The sequence below is a fragment of the Rhinatrema bivittatum genome, chromosome 1, assembly GCF_901001135.1.
Source record: "Rhinatrema bivittatum chromosome 1, aRhiBiv1.1, whole genome shotgun sequence".
Lineage (NCBI taxonomy): Eukaryota > Metazoa > Chordata > Amphibia > Gymnophiona > Rhinatrematidae > Rhinatrema > Rhinatrema bivittatum.
The window spans coordinates 182,434,313-182,455,552 of NC_042615.1; the positions used below are offsets into that span (position 1 = coordinate 182,434,313).

The 21,240-nt window shown below is 46.0% G+C and overlaps 2 protein-coding genes across 4 annotated transcripts in view; one reads left to right on the top strand and one right to left on the bottom strand.

Moving 5' to 3' along the window:
* Window positions 1-5,230: 5,230 nt before the first annotated feature.
* On the bottom strand, window positions 5,231-12,927 carry LOC115084711. Of its 3 annotated transcripts, none has more exons than XM_029589950.1 (3): window positions 12,590-12,927; window positions 6,960-7,094; window positions 5,231-5,689 (listed from the first exon to the last, which is right to left on the bottom strand). In XM_029589950.1, the coding sequence occupies exons 1-3, from the start codon at window positions 12,684-12,686 to the stop codon at window positions 5,649-5,651; spliced, it is 273 nt and encodes a 90-aa protein (XP_029445810.1). In that variant the 5' UTR covers window positions 12,687-12,927; the 3' UTR covers window positions 5,231-5,648. The 3 variants fall into 3 exon arrangements, with proteins under 3 accessions (XP_029445810.1, XP_029445802.1, XP_029445798.1); XM_029589942.1 differs by having other exon boundaries at window positions 6,840-7,094; XM_029589938.1 differs by having other exon boundaries at window positions 5,231-7,094.
* ANAPC4 (anaphase promoting complex subunit 4) overlaps window positions 12,291-21,240 on the top strand; it is a 221,010-nt gene continuing 212,060 nt past the window's right edge. Inside the window, exon 1 of the mRNA XM_029589903.1 lies at window positions 12,291-12,485. The gene's annotated coding sequence lies outside the window, so the exon portion shown is untranslated. The remainder of the gene's footprint in view (window positions 12,486-21,240) is intronic.

Consider the following 21,240-nt stretch of genomic DNA (forward strand, 5'->3'; position numbering starts at 1 on the left):
ACGCCCCCGAGGTTCCCTCCATGATGTGGTTAAAGCAGGTTGGGGAGCATGCTCGCACGTGCCTAGGGAATCCCGAGGGTAAGATGGCAGTCGGCAGCGTCCATGCTGCTCAAGTAGGCCCGGGAACGGAGGCCGGAAGGCTGGTGGTAGCTGGCAGAGGCCGCGAGTTCGCCAAACGGGGTCAAAACAGTAAAAAAAAGAGGTGAGCAGCAGCAGCAGTCGCAACCGTCTGCGGCCGCGAAGCGTAACAATACATTTGAGTGAGGATATGAACACAGCTGGTGAAGAATGTCAGAATGGAATGAGGCAGCTTTTTTTCAGGGATTGTTTCTCAAGTCTTAAGCTGAGTAGAGAATAGATAGTGTGGAGAAACGGAAATAAAGATTCACAAACAAAAATATAATATTTACCTAAAATATTTCTGTTCTGCTAATTACAATGGGATTGTTCAATGCGGATAAGAACATAAGATATGCCATACTGGGTCAGACCGATGGTCCATCAAGCCCAGTATCCTGTTTCCAACAGTGGCCAATCCAAGTTACAAGAACTTGACTAGTACCCATATATTAAAAAGATCCCAAGCTATTAATGCTGGTAACAAGCAGTAGCTATTCCTTATTGATTAATAGCAGTTTATGGACTTCTCCTCCAGGAACTTATCTAAACCTTTTTTAAACCCAGCTACGCTAACTGCCTTGATGTGAAGGGCAGCTGGAGAAGTAGACACAGGAGTGGCACAGGACAGCAGGACTGGAACTGGGAGTGGGCAGTCTGGTGTAGCTAGAGCAAGAGTAAATGCAGGCTGGGCTGGAGCTCAGGAATAGACTAGAGGCTGCAGTGGAGGTCTGGACCGGAGTGCAGGCTGAGCTGGAGTCCTGGAAGGCTGAGAAGGAATCTTGGAAAGCTGGAACACTGGAACAGACTGGATCTGTGTGCATTTAAGAGTGGACTGGAACAACTGGAACAGGCAAACTGAGTGCAGGTAAAAATGGACGAACAGCTGTAATAGAGTAGATCTGAGTGCAGGTAAGGGTAAACTGGAACACACTGGAGCTGAGTGGAGGTAGGAATGAACTCAGGGACAAACTGGAACACAGGACTCAAGACAGGGCAGAACTGGACAGGACAAACACAGAACATAAAACACAGAGCCAAAAGGCTACAATACAGGAAAGTCCCAAGAGGCTAGGCAGACAGAGGTCTAGCGACAGGAAAGAGACCTAGGAAGTCCCAAGCTAGGCCAGAAGCCAGGAAACAGAGAGGCCTATTAACATAGAAGAGATCTGGGAGTCTTAGGTCAGGCCAGGGGCCAAGAAAAAGAGAGGCCTAGGGTAGGCCACAAGACAAGGAAGGGTCAGAAGACCCGCAGGCCACAGAGCAAGGCACAAGGAAGAAGGCTGGATGACCAGAAGACAACAACAAGGAAAGGCATAATTAGAAGCCCAAAGGCCACAAGAACATGAAAGCCAGGACTAGGAATAGAAGGCTGGAGGCCACGAAGAAATACCAGGAAAAAGCCTTGGAAGACCGCAAGCGAGAGTGGCTAGAACAGGGAGCCAAGGAGGACTTGATGCCGAAGCATTGAGGCATGGGAGAGTCAGAGTTAAATAGGGCTAGAGTCTGGATGTGGTGCAGGCAGGAGAGAAAGGCTTGGTCAGCCAGAGGAAGAACTCATGGAGGTCCCCTGCTGGTGCAGAGGCTGTAGAACTGGCTGAGGTTCTCTGGTGGAGGGGAGGTTGCGCAATGGCCGGAAACACAACAACCTTAACCACATCCTCTGGCAGTGAATTCCAGATCTTAACTGTGCATTGAGTGAAAAAGAATTTTCTTCAATTTGTTTGAAATGTGCTACTTGCTAACTTCATGGAGTGCTCCCCCTAGTTCTTTTATTATCTGAAAGATTAAATAACTGATTCGCATTTACTCATTCAAGTCTTTTCATGATTTTGTAGACCACTATCATATCCCCCCTTAGCGTTCTCCTCTCTAAGCTGAATAGCCCTAACCTCTTTAGCCTTTCTTCATAGGGGAGCTGTTCCATGCTCTTTATCATGTTGGCGCCCTTCTCTGTACTTTCTCCAGTGCAACTATATCTTTTTTGGGATGTAGTGAAAATTGCCATAATGGGCCAGACCAAGGGTCCATCAAGCCCAGCATCCTGTTTCCAACATTGGCCAATCCAGGCTACAAGTACTTGGCAAGTACCCAAAAACAAAGTATATTCCATGCTACTGATGCTAGCAGTAGCAGTGGCTATTTTCTAAGTCAGCTTGCTTAACAGCAGGTAATGGGCTCCTCCTCCAAGAACTTATCCAAACCTTTTTTAAACCTAGCTACACTAACTACATTAACCACATCCTCTGGCAACAAATTCCAGAGTTTAATTGTGTGTTGAATAAAAAATAATTTTCTCCGATTAATTTTAAATGTGCTACATGCTGACTTCATGGAGTGTCCCCTAGTCCTTCTATTATCCGAAAGAGAAAATAACTGATTCACATTTACCCATTCTAGACCTCTCATGATTTTAAAGACCTCTATCATAACCCCCCTCAGCCATCTCTTTTTCAAGCTGAACAGCCCTAACCGCTTTAGTCTTTCCTCATAGGTGAGCTGTTCTATCCCTTTTATAATTTTGGTCACCCTTTTCTGTACCTTCTCCATCACAACTATAACTTTCTTGAGATGCGGCGACTGGAATTGTACACAGTATTCAAGGTGCGGTCTCACTATGGAGCAAAACAGAGGCATTACAACATTTTCCGTTTTATTCACCATTCTCTTCCTGATATAAATCTGTTGAGAATCTGCTAAGGAGTTAGCAATCTGATGTAAATCTGTAAGAAAGCTGGGCGTTAGATGGGAGGAGCAATCTGAATGAATGGCTCCTAAGAAGGAGGAGTCAGCTATCTTGTAGTGTCTCAGATTCTGTATAATCCACTATGCTGGGAATTAGCAATCTGTTAGGGTTCTCCATGAGGAGTTAGCAATCTGTTATGAATCTGAGATAGTAGTGGTGAATCCCTGGGCCAGTGGCAGATGACCACGCCCCCGGGAGGATATCCCAAGAGGGACCACCGGCTAGGCTTGAGTATGGAGACAGACACACATTAGTTCTTTTATTAGACAGGTTTTTGGAAACCACCAGAGGTGGCAGTAGTGAGCTGATATGCCCAGCAGGGCTGTAGTCCCTCAGGCACTGGAACCGCGATCCAGGATAGCTGAGCTGTTGGGAAACTGTAGAAAGTGAGTAGGTAGAGTAGACAAGATTCATGAACAGAACTAGATGACAAAACTCACATAAGGTCTCAAGGAAGCTCAGGAGCTGGAAAGGTTTAGGCCCTCGAGGAGCGAGTACCTGGTTCCAGGGAAAGCTCTGAGAGAGCGATGGTAACTCCCAGTTGTTTGTAGCAGCAATAGCTTCCAGGCAGTAGAGAATCTTCAGAGTCTCCAGGAACATGGGCCCTCGAGGAGCGAGTACCGGTTCCTATCTGTAATCTGAAAGTAAAGAAAAGAGCGAGGCCCCCGCGCAGCGGGTACCTCTGGTAAGTCCGAGGAGGCAGAGTAGCTTGTAGGAAACGTAGCCGAATCCGTATCCTCTCCTTGCTAACTCAGTTAGTGAATTAGAGACCTTTAAATATTGGAAGCAGATGATGTCATCTCAGGGGGACGCCCCTGAGGTTCGTGCCCTTGCTGGTGCTTCAATCAGAGCGCGCGCGCCCCCTAGGTCATCAGGCAACATGGCGGATCTGCAACGTAGAGCCGGTCCGAAGACGCCGGAGGGAGACGGCATAGAGACGCCGCGGCAGCCAGCCGTCCATCAGATTCGGAAGGAGTTGCCACAGAGGTAAAGAGGGTGGAGTAAGGGCATCGAGCAGCGACGGACGCAACACTTCCTAATAATTCCTAACATTCTGTTTGCTTTTTTTGACTGCTGCAGCACACTGAGCCAATGATTTCAATGTATTATCCACTATGTATGTGACAGTGTATGTGTGAGAGAGAATGGACATGTGAGAGTATGTGTGAGAGAGAGAGGATAACCTCCTAATCCTCGACAATATCAGGGTGACTGGAAATCAAGAGCTCCCATGTATGGACAGCAGGGGCTTTTTAAAATCCTTATTAGTTTTAACTGCTGTAAATAAGCTATTATATATACATGTTTAAATATTAAATAAGTTATCTTTTATAACCTGCCATAACTGTTGAAAATAAGCTACCATTTACATCCTCTATATAATCTATATATCCTTCATTAACCGCTGTAATTAAGCGACAATGTTTAACCCTCGTTAATCACTCTCTTATAAATACTGCTATGTTCCTTTACCTTCTCAGCTGCTGTCTTTCCTCCTTTACCTTCTCCCTTTCTCTCCCCCCCTCATTTCGCTCCTGCTCCATCTCCCACTCCCTGTTTTTTGTAATTTCCTCCTTTCTCAAGTTTATTGTAAACCGGCGTGATGTGCTTGCACGAACACCGGTATATTAAAAGCTGTTAAATAAATAAATAAATAAATAAATAGATCTCTTTCCTGAGTGGTAGCTCCTAACATGGAACCTAACAGCATGGGTTAATTTTTCCTATATGCATCACCTTGCATTTATCCACATTAAATTTCATCTGCCATTTGGATGCCCAATTTTCCAGTCTCACAAGGTCCTCCTGCAATTTATCACAATTTGCTTGTGATTTAATTACTCTGAATAATTTTGTATCATCTGCAAATTTGATTACCTCACTCGACGTATTCCTTTCCAGATCCTTTATAAATATGTTGAAAAGCACAGGTCCAAGTACAGATCCCTGAAGCACTCCACTGACCACCCCACTCCACTGAACAAATTATCCATTTAATCCTACTCTCTGTTTCCTATCTTTTAACCAGTTTTTAAACCACGAAAGACCATCGCCACCTATCCCATTACTTTTTACTTTTCTTAGAAGCCACTCATGAGGAACTTTGTCAAATGCCTTCTGAAAATCAAAATACAGTACATCTACCAGTTCACCTTTATCTACATGTTTATTAACCCCTTCAAAAAAGTGAAGCAGATTTGTGAGGTAAGACTTCCCTTGGGTAAAGCCATGCTGACTTTATTCCATTAAACCATGTCTTTCTATATGTTCTGTGATTTTGATCTTTAGAACACTTTCCACTATTTTTCCTGGCACTGAAGTCAGGCTAACTGGTCTGTAGTTTCCCAGATCACTCCTGATGCCATTTTTAAATATTGGGGTTACATTAGCCACCCTCCAGTTTTCAGGTACAATGGATGATTTTAATGATAGGTTACAAATTTTAACGTTAGCAGCTGCCACTCACTCTTGCGACCGTCGTACAGTCTAAATAGCAGATCAGTACCCTAATACTTTCAGTGCCTTACCCCTTATACTAGTAATCACACTGAGACTGTCTTTGGTGTTAAAATGGCCGCAGCTTTATTTTAAAACATAACATGTTTAACTTTCTAGGATACCCGAGCCGGTGGCTTTCATATTCCACTGCCCGCCGCCTGATCTGAGCAAGGCAGCCCAACTCTGTGAGCCCCCCGCCTCGTTCCCAAGCAAGGGGGCCATCGCCTTTTTCGCCTCCTGGCGCCATCGGCTACCACACTGTTATGTGATGACACCAGCACCACTTCTAATCCTGCTCAACCGGCCCGGGTACCGGCCTTCTATCAGCTGCGACGAAAAACAGAACAATGAAATATATTTTATTAAACTATCTAACACAAGTCACCTAGCTGCTGGTAATTGCAAAACATGCTGTGAAGCTTTTAAACTATCCTTATTGCACAGCACTCGGGGAGGGTGGGTGGGTCTTGCTCTCTCATGCGATCCAGTGAAAAAGGGTCGCTTGCCGCGTGCCCCGTCCCTTTAAAGGGCAATGCACGTCATCGGAGGGCGCCAGAGGCACCACCCGATGACGGCAAGGTTGTTTGTAGGTAGGTATAGTGAGAGGGGGGGGTTCCGTCCATCGACCTCCGCTGCGCTCCCCCCCCCCTGTCCTCCGGTCTAACTGTTTTTGGGCTCGCTGCCGTTATGGGTGGGCTCCAGTTATTCTGCACGGGCCCACCTAATAACGTTAGCAGCTGCCACTCACTCTTGCGACCGTCGTACAGTCTAAATAGCAGATCAGTACCCTAATACTTTCAGTGCCTTACCCCTTATACTAGTAATCACACTGAGACTGTCTTTGGTGTTAAAATGGCCGCAGCTTTATTTTAAAACATAACATGTTTAACTTTCTAGGATACCCGAGCCGGTGGCTTTCATATTCCACTGCCCGCCGCCTGATCTGAGCAAGGCAGCCCAACTCTGTGAGCCCCCCGCCTCGTTCCCAAGCAAGGGGGCCATCGCCTTTTTCGCCTCCTGGCGCCATCGGCTACCACACTGTTATGTGATGACACCAGCACCACTTCTAATCCTGCTCAACCGGCCCGGGTACCGGCCAAAACACGAGGTAGGGAGGACCCTTGCCTCGTGACCCCCATTCAATAAAAGCTGTGGCCATTTTACCTATGTTGTGCCTCAATGACATCTTGTAGAGTGATATTGAAGATGTCGTATCCGATGTCGGATAGGTGTATCCCATCTGGGCGGAACAGTCCAGGGGACATGTCATCGGCCCATTGATGCCTTATCTGATGTCCCCCAATTTTTTGTATCCATGAACCAATCTGTCTATTAAGCTTCTTTCTCCCACGGCCCCATAATTTTGACTCTTTCCATTTGGGTCTGGGAATAATATCGGACCAACATATTACCGCCCCTGGGTATAGATGCAAAATTTCGGCAATGTCACATTTTACCATTCTAATCAAACGCTTACATGTGACTGATCTCAAATCATTGCCTCCCAAATGCATTATAACAACATCGGGTGGTGCCCTCAAGTTCTTTAGTTGCCGCATCAAGGGCAGTAACTGATCCCAGTGCATGCCTGGTTTACCCATCCACTCGATGCGCCAGTCTTTGTGCGCCATGCCCAAGTGAAGTCCGTAAGGCCGGTCACAAGCTCTCTTAGCCGCCCATCGGACATAAGAGTGGCCGATAATCCATGCAATATTCTGTTTCTGCCGGCCATCTGTAAAAACAATTAAGAATGCTGGTTAACACGAGCAGTTATGAATGCTTGTTCGCAATGCCCACCCTATCGAGTCGGACGTAAGAGTTGAAAGCGTTGGATCTCCAACGCCCAATTTTCTTGATAGCATCTGTTTGTAGACCCGCTTGCGCTGCGCTTGTGGCTGCACCAATCCTGAACGAGTGTGATGTGAACTTTTTAGGGTCCAACTTCATTTTTATAATAGATGCTTTTAATATTGCCGATAATTGGAATCTGGTAAGTGGTGATGCATCTGCGTGAATCAACAGGTGCTCGCCTCCCTTAGGCCTAACTGCCATATATTGTCTCATATTGTCAATTGGGCAAGTATCACAGGCTGGAACTTTCAAGAGTGATAGCGTGGTACCCCTTCCTTCTTGGTCAGTCTTTGATTTCTGTATAGTAATTGTTATTTTCCTTGAGGTCCATACGACATTCTTCGCTAACAGTCCGCTCCTTCCTTTGTCCTCCTTGTTATCAGCCACTAGTTCGCTAACTCGGAATGCACCGAAGAATGCCAATGAAAATGCTAGGCGAAAGAGTAGAGATTCAAACCGAGATGAGCAGATGGAAGATAACTGTGTCCACAGTGCCCTGAGCAAGTCATGCGTGATGGGATGTCTGCTATCCTTGGCATGACCCGCCTGCCTTGCCCATCCAGACATCACTTTCTTGATAAGGAAGGACTTGGTGGGATCGCCCCAACCGCGAGCTTTGGCAAAGAATGCAAAACCGGCCATATGCTTGATAACTGTGTTCCGTGTTGCACCGTCTTCCTTTGAGGAAACAATGAATTTGACCAGCAGATCATTGCTTATGGGGCCCGATTGCCAACCATTTTGCATCAGGAACTTTGCGACGGTCTCATAACCTCGGCAGTACGAATTCCAGGTGGAAGGGGCCACGGATCTGCGTATTAGATCTTGTGTGTTTGTCGTCCAATGTTCCATAATCGTGCAGGCATTTGTGTTCCCACGTCTTCTGATGCCGGTACCTGCTTGCGAAACAAAACCCATTTAGCCCGGGAAAGGGAATCAGCTGCGCCATTAGATATTCCTGGTACATGCCTAACGCGCAGGGTGATGTTATTATGCAATGCTTCTAAAACGATTTCCCTGAGTAACGTGACAACCATGGGGCACTTGGCCGTTTGTGCATTTAATACCTGCACCACTGCCTGATTATCACACCAAAAACTATGAACTTATTTCGTAGCCTTTCGCACCAAAGCACCAGAGTTACCCATATGGGAAATAGTTCAAGGAGGGTAATGTTCTTGGTGATACCCTTTGCTATCCAATCTTCCGGCCACCTCTTTGCACACCAGGAATTTTGACAAATGGCACCGAAGCCCCACCCTCCCGATGCATCTGTGTGAATGTGTAGATCGACATTGGACAGCGGTGTTCCTTGTAGCACCAATATTCCATTAAACTTGGTGAGGAATGAGTTCCATATGACAAAATCGGCACGGATGTGTTTGGATAGGCGTAGGAAGTGGTGGGGTCGCTGTATTCCCACGGTTGCTGCAGCAAGTCTCCTCATGAATGCTCGTCCCATGGGGATGACTCGGCAGGCGAAGTTAAGGGAACCCATAATGGATTGCGCCACCCGTAAGGTTATCTTCTTTGATGTGGACACTTGTTGGATGAGTAATCTTAGCTTGCTAACTTTTTCATCTGGGGGCCTCGCTATCATCTTATTGGAATCGATTTCTATCCCAAGGAAGGAGATAATGGTTGTAGGGCCTTCCGTTTTGCTGTGCGCTAGCGGAACCCCGAATTCGGCAGTAATCTTTAGGAATTCTACTAAGTGGTTGGAGCAGGAGTTGGATTCTCTCGGCCCAACGAAAAGGAAATCGTCAAGGTAATGTATTATATTATGGGAAGCTGTGCGTTTTTCTGTTACCCAGTGTAGGAATGAGCTGAATAACTCGAAGTAGGCACAGGACACGGAGCATCCCATGGGCATGCATTTGTCGAAGAAATACAGGTGATTGAATTTGATGCCCAATAAGGGAAAGCTTTCTGGGTGCACCGGAAGTAATCGGAATGCAGATTCAATGTCTGCTTTCACCATCAGGGCTCGACGGCCGCAGTTTTGAACTAAGGCTACCGCCGAATCGAACGAAGCGTATTGTACCGTGCACTCCTCTTGTGGTAAGTGATCGTTGACCGACTGACCAGGGGGATAAGAGAGATTCTGAGTCAGTCGGTATTTTCCTTTTTTGGGAATGACAGCCAATGGTGAACAGATCATGTGCGGAAATGGTTCTTGGAATGGACCAGCGATTCTTCCGTGCCTGATTTCGGAATCTACTTGGCTTGGACAATCTCCTTGTGTTGGGTTGCCTAGCGCGCATTGCTCGTGTTGATATCTCCAATTTTTCCCTGGAAAGGTATAAGGAAACCTTGATGAAAACCCATGGCCAATTTGTGGGCTTTTGTTGATTAGGATATATATCAAGCCATGGTTGCATGGCTTCCAATCTTATGGGGGAAGGAGCTTTTTCAAACGGAGCCGGTTGCAAAACTTTTGGCTTACTCCCTACAGTTTTTTTTTTTTTTTTTTTGGACATTTTGATGTGGGGTAAAGCGCACTCTGTGCATAGGTGTTTATATTTGCAGTCGGGAAAGGAACAGCCTGTCTTGTTATACCTCCAGCAGGTACTGTCCTGGGACCGCGGTTGTTTTGTTGTGAATCGGGGAGATGTCCTCCTTGAAAACCGAGACCTGGTTGATAGGTCGGAGGGTTTTGCGCGTCATCTGGTTGATCCATAGACTCACGTCTTGTGTACCCCATGTCATGAAACGATTCTCTTCCATCTTATCCCGGAATTGTTCGTTGTAGTTGAGCCACGCCCAACTTTCGTGCTGCTTGTATGCTCTTAAGATGGTGACAGCGTAACTCAACATTGGACCATATTGCGCGGGATCATGATGGCCTACAACGCTCGTCATGTACATGAAAGCAATAGCCCAGTTGACAATGATTTTTGGTATTTTTTTTTTTTTTTTTTTTTGGTTTTCGCCGACCATGGAGAATGGAAAAAATGTCTATGTATTTTCATTTTATGATCTTTTTTTTTCAATTTTTTAGGCACCCCCTCCCACAACTCAGACAGGGTAGTGAGAGCTGGTGGGCCCCTGGACTCCTTCTCTATTATGTTGGGGGTCACCTGCCGGTCGCTGTTGGTCAATGAGTCAGAGGACGTGGTTGAGGAATAGCTGCTAGAGCTAGAAGTAGATCTGCGCCTGCGCTTCGACCTACGTTTTGACCTTTTTCGTGTTGTAACAGTAACCGCATCAGAGTGTTTACCGCTGAATTCCAACTCACCGATCTCAGCTGCTCGGCTGCATTGGCTTCTGTCAACCTGTGAGCTAGTAGAAGGCACGTCGTCATCACATCGAATGTTGCGAGCTACTGTGACATCGTCCTGTCTTGGTAATTCGCTGCATGCTGCGGGCGTGACATCTATGGTGTTGGTAAGAGGATACTCCGCCTCGGGCTCGGCTGAGCAGTTAGGTGGGTTGTTGTCAGGCGCAGGTATCGGCTGTCGAGGCAGCTGTCTCCCCTGATAGCTGGCTGCGCTCGGAGGTGCTTGCCAATACCACCAAGGAGGCTGGTCATAATATCTTCAGCTCCTTCCTCTATGATGGTGTCTGTCCGAGCCTTCCCACTGCCTTTCTATGTGATTCCGGTGGGGCCGAGTGTAAATGGTGTCACCCTCCCATGGTGGCCTTGGATACCAGTAGTCTTCATCTTCATGGTATCCTGTTGGTCCATAGCCGGGCGTCTGTGGTTCCCATCTGGGCTGGTATCCTTGTGGAGGGTAGTAATCCGGATGCAGCAAACTGTTGTCCCCACCTCTATCTGGTAAAGGTAACCCTGAATCGGGAGCCGACTCCTCTGTGGGAAGTTGTGGAACATCCAGATTGGGGACGACCGTCACGTCATGCTCGGCATCGAGGATTGGGGCAGCGGAGGTAGTCTGGCTGGCATCGTCCTTTCGACTCTTTCCCCTGAGCGTCCGACTCCTTCCCCTCGTTTTTGAGGCACCCTTTGCTTTTCGGGGGATGGTGTTGTCCTGCGTGAGGACTTTCTTCCTGTTCGCTTGTCCTTTTTTACCGGATCTACGTGTCTCCATGTTGTAAATGGGCTTTTAAAAGGTCACCTGCTAGCGATGGAAAGAAAGGTAAAGCAAAGTTAAAGTGGACACTATTCTTTTTTTTTTTTTTTTGGAAAATTTAGCAATGACAACGCATAACAGGTCCTGAAAAGGAAAGAGAAAGAAAACCGAAAATTATTAGTAAACTATCATAAATATTGCAAATAAAAGCCATTGGCAGCATAAGGGCATGAAACCAAATCATCCTGTTCAGAATCCCAGGCTGCAACCACTCCTCCAATTGTGCAGCAGCAATTGCCATTATCAAAGGGGGAAGCAGGAAGGCAGCACTTAATAAATAAGTATTAAACTTGTTCCTCCCCCCCTGTTAAGTAACTGGACAACTCCACTCCTTGGGTATATATATATATATATATATAAAATTTATTTATTTATTTATTGACTTGCAGATCTCACAGCATAGTTTAAAATAATAATTTAAATTTATTTATTTATTTATTTATTTATTTTTTGGTAACAGGAGGAATCGAACCCTGGTCTTCTGCTTCATGTACCACAGCTCGGAACCATTAGGCTACTGTTCTGCATATTGCATTACTGAAGCAGAAAGGCCATGAGTGATTGCTGAAGCAGAAAGAGCCAACAAAGTATAACGTGCATTCCGCACCCCCCCCCCCCCCCCCCCCCCCGCTGACGTCAGCTCCAGCCTGAACCTGGTGTGAGGGGGAAGGGGGAAAGGAGGACCCACGATTCACTGACAATTCTACAATCGATAGATGGAGGCTACAACCCCCGAGTGGCAGTTCAAAGTGCAGGGCATGAGCGCTCCAGAGGCGGAGCCAGCATATCCACAATTTTTTTTTTTTTTTTAATATAACCACCACCCGCCGGGGAGATCAGCGCCGGCAACATAGCAAAAACGGGGGAGATCAGCGCAATCCCCCAAAACCTTTTTCTTTTCTTTTTCTTTTGAATTAAAATTAAATTGTTGCCATGGTGACACCAACCCGCACCCGGCACGATCGCCACTCACTCGAAGAACAACAGCCCTTCCCTCAACCACCACAAACATCTAAGCTCCCCGACCGAGGCCAGAAGAGAGACCACGTGCAGGCTGCACCCCTCGCCTCTTCGCAAACACCCAAACAGCACCCCCACCCACAGGTTTTGAACCCACAAACATGCACTCTATAAAGGCAGGCTCCAACCTTGCTGAGCCACAGCACAACAGCCAAATGAAGGTGAGTGCGGAAGGCCTGAAAGAACGGGAACAGGGAGAGGAGTGCGGCAAATCTCCGTATTTAAACTTTTTTTTTTTTTTTTTAAACTATAATGTAGAACCTACCTGCACCTCGCGGCCCGAGGCGCAGTGAATGGAGCTCCGGTGAGAGTAAGAGGCTGAACTCCCTCGCCAGCTCTCGTGCTGTCTCTTGCTCTCTCATGCGATCCAGTGAAAAAGGGTCGCTTGCCGCGTGCCCCGTCCCTTTAAAGGGCAATGCACGTCATCGGAGGGCGCCAGAGGCACCACCCGATGACGGCAAGGTTGTTTGTAGGTAGGTATAGTGAGAGGGGGGGGTTCCGTCCATCGACCTCCGCTGCGCTCCCCCCCCCCTGTCCTCCGGTCTAACTGTTTTTGGGCTCGCTGCCGTTATGGGTGGGCTCCAGTTATTCTGCACGGGCCCACCTAAGACTTCCCTTGGGTAAAGCCATGCTGACTTTATTCCATTAAACCATGTCTTTCTATATGTTCTGTGATTTTGATCTTTAGAACACTTTCCACTATTTTTCCTGGCACTGAAGTCAGGCTAACTGGTCTGTAGTTTCCCAGATCACTCCTGATGCCATTTTTAAATATTGGGGTTACATTAGCCACCCTCCAGTTTTCAGGTACAATGGATGATTTTAATGATAGGTTACAAATTTTAACTAATAGATCTGAAATGTCATTTTTTAGTTCCTTCAGAATCCTGGGGGTATACCATCTGGTCCAGGTGGTTTACTACTCTTCAGTTTCTCAATCAGGCCTACCACATCTTCTAGGTTCACCATGATTTGGTTCAGTTCATCTGAATCATTACCCATGAAAACCTTCTCTGGAACAGATATCTCCCCAACATCCTCTTCAGTAAACACTGAAGCAAATAAATTGTTTAATCTTTCTGTGATAACCTTATCTTCTCTAAGTACCCCTTTAACCCCTCGATTATCTAGTGGTCCAACTGACTCCCTCGCAGGCTTTCTGCTTCGGATATATTTTAAAAAGTTTTGCCTCTATGGTCAACTTCTTTTCAAATTCTCTCTTAGCCTGTCTTATCATTTAGCTTGTCTTATCCTGTCTTATCATTTAGTCTGTCTTATCATTTAACTTGCCAATGCTTATGCTTTATCCTATTTACTTCTGTTGGATCCTTCTTCCAATTTTTGAATGAAGATCTTTTAGCTAAAACAGCCTTTTTCACCTCACTTTTTACAAATGCTGGAAATCGTTTTGCCTTCCTTCTGCCTTTCTTAATATGTGGAATACATCTGGACTATGCTTCTAGGATGGTATTTTTTAACAATGTCCATGCCTCTTGCTCACTTTTTACCTTTGTAGCTGCTCCTTTCAGTTGTTTTCTATTTTTCTCATTTTATCAAAGTTTCCCTTTTGAAAGTTTAGTGCTAGAGCTATGGATTTACTTACTGTCCCCAGACTACCTCATTATGGGCCTAGACAAAGAACACTCTTTCCTACTAGTACTTCTCGACATCTCTGCCGCATTCAATACAGTGAATCACTCTATCCTACTAAATCACCTATCAGACATTGGTATTTCAGGAACGGTCTTCAGATGGTTTGATTCATTCCTCAGTAATAGACACTATAAAGTTAGAATAAACAACAAAGAATCCTCTAGCATCAAATCAACCCTAGGAGTACCTCAAGGCTCGTTACTTTCTCCCACCCTCTTTAATATCTACCTTCTGCCCCTCTGCCAGCTGCTATCAAACCTAAAATTAAAGCATTTCCTTTACGCCGATGATGTGCAGATTTTGATCCCCATAACAGAATACCTACCCAAAACACTCAAGTTCTGGGAAAGCTGCTTCCATTCTATTAACCTCCACCTCACCAGTCTAAATCTAGTCCTCAACTCAGCCAAGACTGAACTCCTCCTCATTTCCCCGGATCACAACAATTTTTCACTGCCGACCCCTCCCACCACCATGGTCACCCAAGTAAGAGACCTCGGAGTGATACTAGACAACCGTCTGAACTTAAAGAAATTTCATCAACCTCACAACCAAGGACTGTTTCTACAAATTACAAGTTCTAAAAAGACTTAAAGCACTCCTCCATTTCCATGACCAGGACGGTCCTCCAGGCCACTTTATTTTCCAAGATAGACTACTGCAACGCCCTCCTATTGGGTCTCCCCGCCTCTACCATGAAACCCCTTCAGATTCTCCAGAATGCGGCCGCCAGAATCCTGACAAACACCAACTGAGGAGATCACATCACACCCATCCTCAGGAATCTACACTGGCTCCCCATAAGCTTCAGAATCCTACATAAGTCCCTCACCATTATTCACAAGACCATACACAATCAGCACTCACTCGACCTTCATATCCCGTTAAGACTGCACACTTCTATAAGACCTATAAGAGAAGCTTATAAAGGAACCCTGCACGCCCCCACCACCAAATCCACCCTTCGTACAGCCACCAGAGATTGGGCCTTCTCGACAGCGGGGCCAGCCATCTGGAATGCCATCCCTCTAGACCTCAGACAGGAACCCTGCTTGTTGACTTTTTTAGGAAAAAAACTCAAGACCTGGCCTTTCCAACAAGCCTTCCCTTTACTCCATTCTCACTTCTCCCTACCCCCCCCCCCCCCCCCCCCCCAACTCCTTGATCCTAGGAAGTCTCCTCCCAACCCTCCTGCTAATCCCCCCAGTATTGACACTGCTCTGCTTTGGTTGTATATAAGTACTACATATACAGAGTACTCTATATCTGACCCAAAGCACAACCAGTATATCCTTGTTAAGTTATTATGTTAAACTTCTGCCTCTGGCTATTTCAGTTTCCAAGTTCACACGACCTTGTTTATTGTAACTTTTCTTCTTCTTCAATATTAATGTTATAACTCCACTGTTCCATGTGAACCGATATGATATGATATGATATGATCTGTATCATGAATGTCGGTATAGAAAAGAGTTAAATAAATAAAATAAAAATAAATTATGATCACTATTGCCAAGCAGCCCCACCACCATTACCTTTCTCACCAAATCCTATGCTCCACTAAGAATTAGATCTAAAATTGCTCCCTTTCTCGTCGGTTCCTGAACCAGTTGCTCCATAAAACTGTCATTTATTCCATCCAGGAACTTTATCTCTCTAGCATGTCCTGATGTTACATTTACCCATTCAATATTGGGGTAATTGAAATCTCCCATTATTACTGCACTACCAATTTGGTTAGCTTCCCTAATTTATCTTTGCATTTCACTGTCCTTCTCACCATCTTGGCCAGGTGGATGGTAGTATACTCCTATCACTATACTCTTCCCCAACACACAAGGGATTTCTACCCATAAAGATTTGATTGTACATTTAGTCTCATGCAGGATCTTTATCCTGTTGGACTCTAGGTCATCCTGGACATAAAGCCCATCCCGCCTCCCAGATGCTCCTCCCGTTCATTGCGATATAATTTGTACCCCAAAATAGCACTGTCCCATTGGTTATCCTCCTTCCACCATGTCTCTGAGATGCCAATTAAGTCTATGTCATCATTCACTGCTATGCATTCTAATTCTCCCATCTTACTTCTTAGACTTCTGGCGTTAGCATACAAACATTTCAAAGTGTGTTTTTTATTTGAATTTTCATTCTGCTTTTTAATTGATAGTGATAAATTGGAATATTTGAGCACAGATGAGTTTTTAATTACAGGCATTTGAACTACTTTTCTTATTATTGGAACCTCACTGTTGGGATGCCCTAATTCTAATGCGTCATTAGTATCCTTTGAAGATACCTCTCTCCGAACCATGCGCTGCTGAGTGACTGTCGGCTTTCTACTTTGTTCTAGTTTAAAAGCTGCTTTATCTCCTTTTTAAAGGTTAGCGTCAGCAGCCTGTTTCCACCCTGGTTAATGTGGAGCCCATCCCTTTAGAAGAGACTCCCCCTTCCCCAAAAGGTTCCCCAGTTCATTACAAAACTGAATCCCTCTTTCTTGCACCATCGTCTCATCCACGCATTGAGATTCCTGAGCTCTGCCTGCCTCTGCAGACCTGCGCATGGAACAGGGAGCAATTCAGAGAATGCTACCCTGAAGGATCTGAATTTCAGCTTTCTACCTAGGAGCCTAAATTTGGCTTCCATTACCTCCCTCCCACATTTTCCAATGTCATTGGTGCCCACATGTACCATGACAGCTGGCTCCTCCCCAGCACTGTCTAAACTCCTATCTAGGTGACGCGTGAGGTCTGCCACCTTCGCACCACGTAGGCATGTTACCAGGCGATCCTCATGCCCACCAGCCACCCAGCTATCTAATAATAATAATCGAATCACCAACCATGACAGCCGACCTTACCCTTCCCTCCTGGGCAGTAGCCCTGGGAGACACATCTTCGGTGTGAGAGGACATCGACCACCTGGAGACCAGGTCCTTGCACCAAGTTGATGCTCTCTGATAATGAGACCTTCTTCCTCCAGGCCTGCCAGTCTGAAGTTGGGACTTGGCTACTATGTCCCTGAAAGTCTCATCTATATACCTCTCTGTCTGCCTCAGCTCTTTCAAGTCTGCCAGTCTAGCTTTCAGAGATTGGACTCATTCTCTGAGAGACAGGAGCCGTTTGCATCGGATGCACATGTATAACTTCTCATACCTTCTCACCGGCAGTTAAAAAAATCAAACATATGACACTCTATGCTAAAGACTGGGAGGCCCCCCTCTTGCTGCTGGACTGCTGCCTTCATCTCAGATTTGTTCAGTTCCTAGTTAAGTTTTAGGTTGCTATGGGAGTAGGAATACGTCTAATTAGGGTCCTTTAAATGTATTACTTTATTCACTTTAAAAGACCTACATGTGCCGGGCCTATTTTCAAACGCCCGGCCATGAGCATAAAGCCCCAGGATGCGTGTAAGTCCCAGGGCTTCAGGAAAGGGGCGGGGAGGGTGCAGGGCAGGGAGGAGCTAGAGGCCCCCGGAACAGCAGCCGTTTGCCGCTGTGCTGGGGGATCGCGTGCTGGCAGGGTGCCGGCGCGCGCAACCTCACCTGCCCCAAGGCAGGCGCAAAAGGTAAAACAAAGATTTAGGGGGAAGCTAGGTTTTGGCTAGGGGGCGGGTAGGTTAGGGGAAGGGAGTTTAGTGTAGGGGGTTGGGAAGTTCCCTCCCAGTCCGCTCTGAAATTGTAGCGGACTGGGAGGGAACTGAGAGAGGCTGCAGGATGCACAAGTGTGGACCCCCTTGTACGCACCAACCCCAGATTTTATAACATGCGCGCACCTGCACGCGCATGTGATAATATTGGGCATCCATGTGTGCATGCCGGGTAGCGCACACACATGGACGCGTGTGCGCATTCTTTTAAAATCTACCCCTATATATCTGGTAGTGGCCTACAAGGAAATGATCAAACTCTCAATAAGGTGTGGGGAATTCATGAAGTGAAGGGCATTTTTTTTTTTTTTAATGTGAAAATGGCACCTGCCTATAAATTAAAGGATAAGTTAGAGGTGGGTGGGGGTGTTGGGAAATACAAACACACTAACTTCTGTTTATTATTATTGCTTTAATTCCTCCACCTCCTGCTCTTTGTATACTCCTCCTTGTTCGCCCTCCCTGTTCATTGTAATTTCTACCTTTAAAGTTACATTGTAAACCGGTATGATGTATGCATACTAATACCGGTATATAAAAGTTTTTAAATAAATAAATAAATATTAGCTGCCTTACTGACTCTTTAAAACATAAATACACTATGGAGCAATACAAAGGCATTATGATATCCACTGTTTTATTTGCCATTCCCGTCCTAATAATTGCTAAAATTCTGTTTGCTTTTTTGACCGACACATTACACTGAGCTGATGATTTCTATATATATTGTGACGCCTAGGTCTCTTTCCTGAGTGGTAGCTCCTAATATGGAACCTAACATCGTGCAATTACAGCAAGGATTATTTTTCCCTATATAAATCACCTTGCACTTATCCACATTAAATTTTATCTGCCATTTGGATGTCCAGTCTTCCAGTCTCACAAGGTCCTCCAGCAATTTATCACAATCCGCTTGTGATTTAACTACTCTGAATAATTTTGTGACATCTGCACATTAGTAAACATAAAACATAGTACAGAACACATGACACATGATATAAAGTGATACCTATTTTATTGGACTAACTTAATACAGTTTTTGACTAGCTGTCATGAGGAGACACTCCCTTCCTCAGGTCCAAACAGGATGGGCAAAAGATGACATTGTCAGAAAATACAAGTGAATCATAAAATGCATTTAAATGATGGTGTAAAGGGAACGAGGAAAAGTGGAGGGGTGGGGGGGGGGGAAGGATAGATGACAGAAGATGACAGGCAGTGGAACTGTATGTCTCAAAGCAAGTTATTTATTTATTTAAACACACTTCTACACCACATTCTCCTAAGATTGCAGTGGTTTACAATATATAATTAAAAACATACATAATTTAGGCACCAAAACAAATTTACATAACTATTACATAAAACATCAACGTCCTTTAAACCTTTCTTTCTGTTCCCTTAATCATGCTGCAAGTCTTAATTTTGTCCTTGATGGTCGGTTCTGAAGGGTCTGTTCATTTTAGCTTCAAATGTCTTTTAATTCTTGGATTGTTTAGAATTTTTCTTTTAGTATCCTGATCATAAAGATCATTGTTACACACCACTGTATCAGTGACCTTATGATTAGGATACTAAAAAGTAGGGATGTGAATCGTTTTTTGACGATTTAAAATATCATCCGATATATTTTAAATCGTCAAAAATCGTTAGAGGCGATATATAATAGGAATTCCCCCGATTTATCGTCAAAAATCGTAAATCGGGGGAAGGGGGAGGGGAAGGGGGAGGGCGGGAAAACTGGCACACTAAAACAACCCTAAAACCCACCCCGACACTTTAAAATAAATCCCCCACCCTCCCGAACCCCCCCAAAATGTCTTAAATTACCTGGGGTCCAGTAGAGGGTCCCAGTGTGATCTTCCACTCTCGGTCCACGGGTGCGTTGATAGAAATGGTGCCGGCGCTACCTTTGCCCTGTCATATGACAGGGCAAAGGTAGCGCCGGCGCCATTTTGGTTCCTGTCCCCTGAATTCACGAGCGTAGGAGATCGCTCCCGGACCCCCGTTGGACCCCCAGGAACTTTTGGCCAGTTTGGGGGGGCCTCCTGACCCCCACAAGACTTGCCAAAAGTCCAGCGGGGGTCTGGGAATGACCTCCTGCACTCGAATCGTGTTGCCGTACGGCTGGCGCCATTTTGCAATATAGCCATATGGCCGGCGCCATTTTGCAAAATAGCGCTGGCCGTACGGCAACACGATTCGAGTGCAGGAGGTCGTTCCCGGACCTCCGCTGGACTTTTGGCAAGTCTTGTGGGGGTCAGGAGGCAAAAGTCCCTGGGGGTCCAGCGGGGGTCCGGGAGCGATCTCCTACGCAAAGGGCAAAGGTAGCGCCGGCGCCATTTCTATCAACGCACCCGCGGACCGAGAGTGGAAGATCACACCGGGACCCTCCACTGGACCCCAGGTAATTTAAGACATTTTGGGGGGGTTCGGGAGGGTGGGGGATTTATTTTAAAGGGTCGGGGTGGGTTTTAGGGTTGTTTTAGTGTGCCGGTTTTCCCGCCCTCCCCCGATTTACGATTTACACGATATTTAAAAAAACAAAACCGCATCGATTCGATTCCCTCCCCCCCCCCAGCCAAAATCGATCGTTAAGACGATCGATCACACGATTCACATCTCTACTAAAAAGTCTTTCTAACTCACTATGAGAAAAAGTTCTACTGCCTGTCTCATTCTGATCACTTTAACACAGGGGTCCCCAAACTTTTCATGGGAAGAAACACATGTATAGCATTTTAAATCACCAAGAGGGCTGGGAGGGAGAGATTCTCATCAGAGTTTGCTGAATGGGCTTATCTCTTACCCTTTTGCTGATTTGAAATGCTGAGAGAAGGCAGGAGGAAGAAAGAGGCAGGGTTCAGGGGCATGGGAGATAAATAGTAGGAATGTCAATAATAATTCTACATTTTTCAGAAGTTGGCAACCCTGCTTTCTGCCTCCCCCTTCTTCTATCCCCTGATGCTTAGGGGTAGTGCTGTGTGCATACAGTGCACCTCCACTCTCTCTCTTTTTTTTATTCTCCTCCATACTCTCTCTCATCCCCTCCCTTAACTTTCACGAGGCTAGGGGCTCCAAGAGGTTGTCATCGGGGGTTCCACGCATTCGTCCAACATCTACCACTCAGACTGCTCCTGCACCCAGTATCGAGGAGGAGGAACCAATGCAAATGGGTCGCAGTCATCTATCTGCTAAGGAAAGGCGTCATCGGCAAAGATCAGGTCTTTGCATGTATTGTGGCCAGCCAGGTCATGTGGTACCCTCCTGTCCACTCTGTCCGGGAAACTCCCAGGCCTAGGATCTGCCGGAGGAATCCTCCTAGGCCTGACCGCACCATCTCCTCCACTAACACTACCTGTCTCCATTAATGCAGACGCCCTAGAATTCCACACCCTAGCTCTGGTGGACTCCAGGGCCGGTGGGAACTTTATACTCAGACAACTCGTGGAGCACCTATGAATCCCCACCGTCCAGACACCTATGTTATTGCTACTGTCTTCAATTCATGGCGAGCCATTACCAGGCGAAGTTATCTACTCTACCACGCCAATCCAACTTCGCACCGGGTCACTGCACACAGAGACCATCTCCTTTTTGGTCTTAGATAAGGCT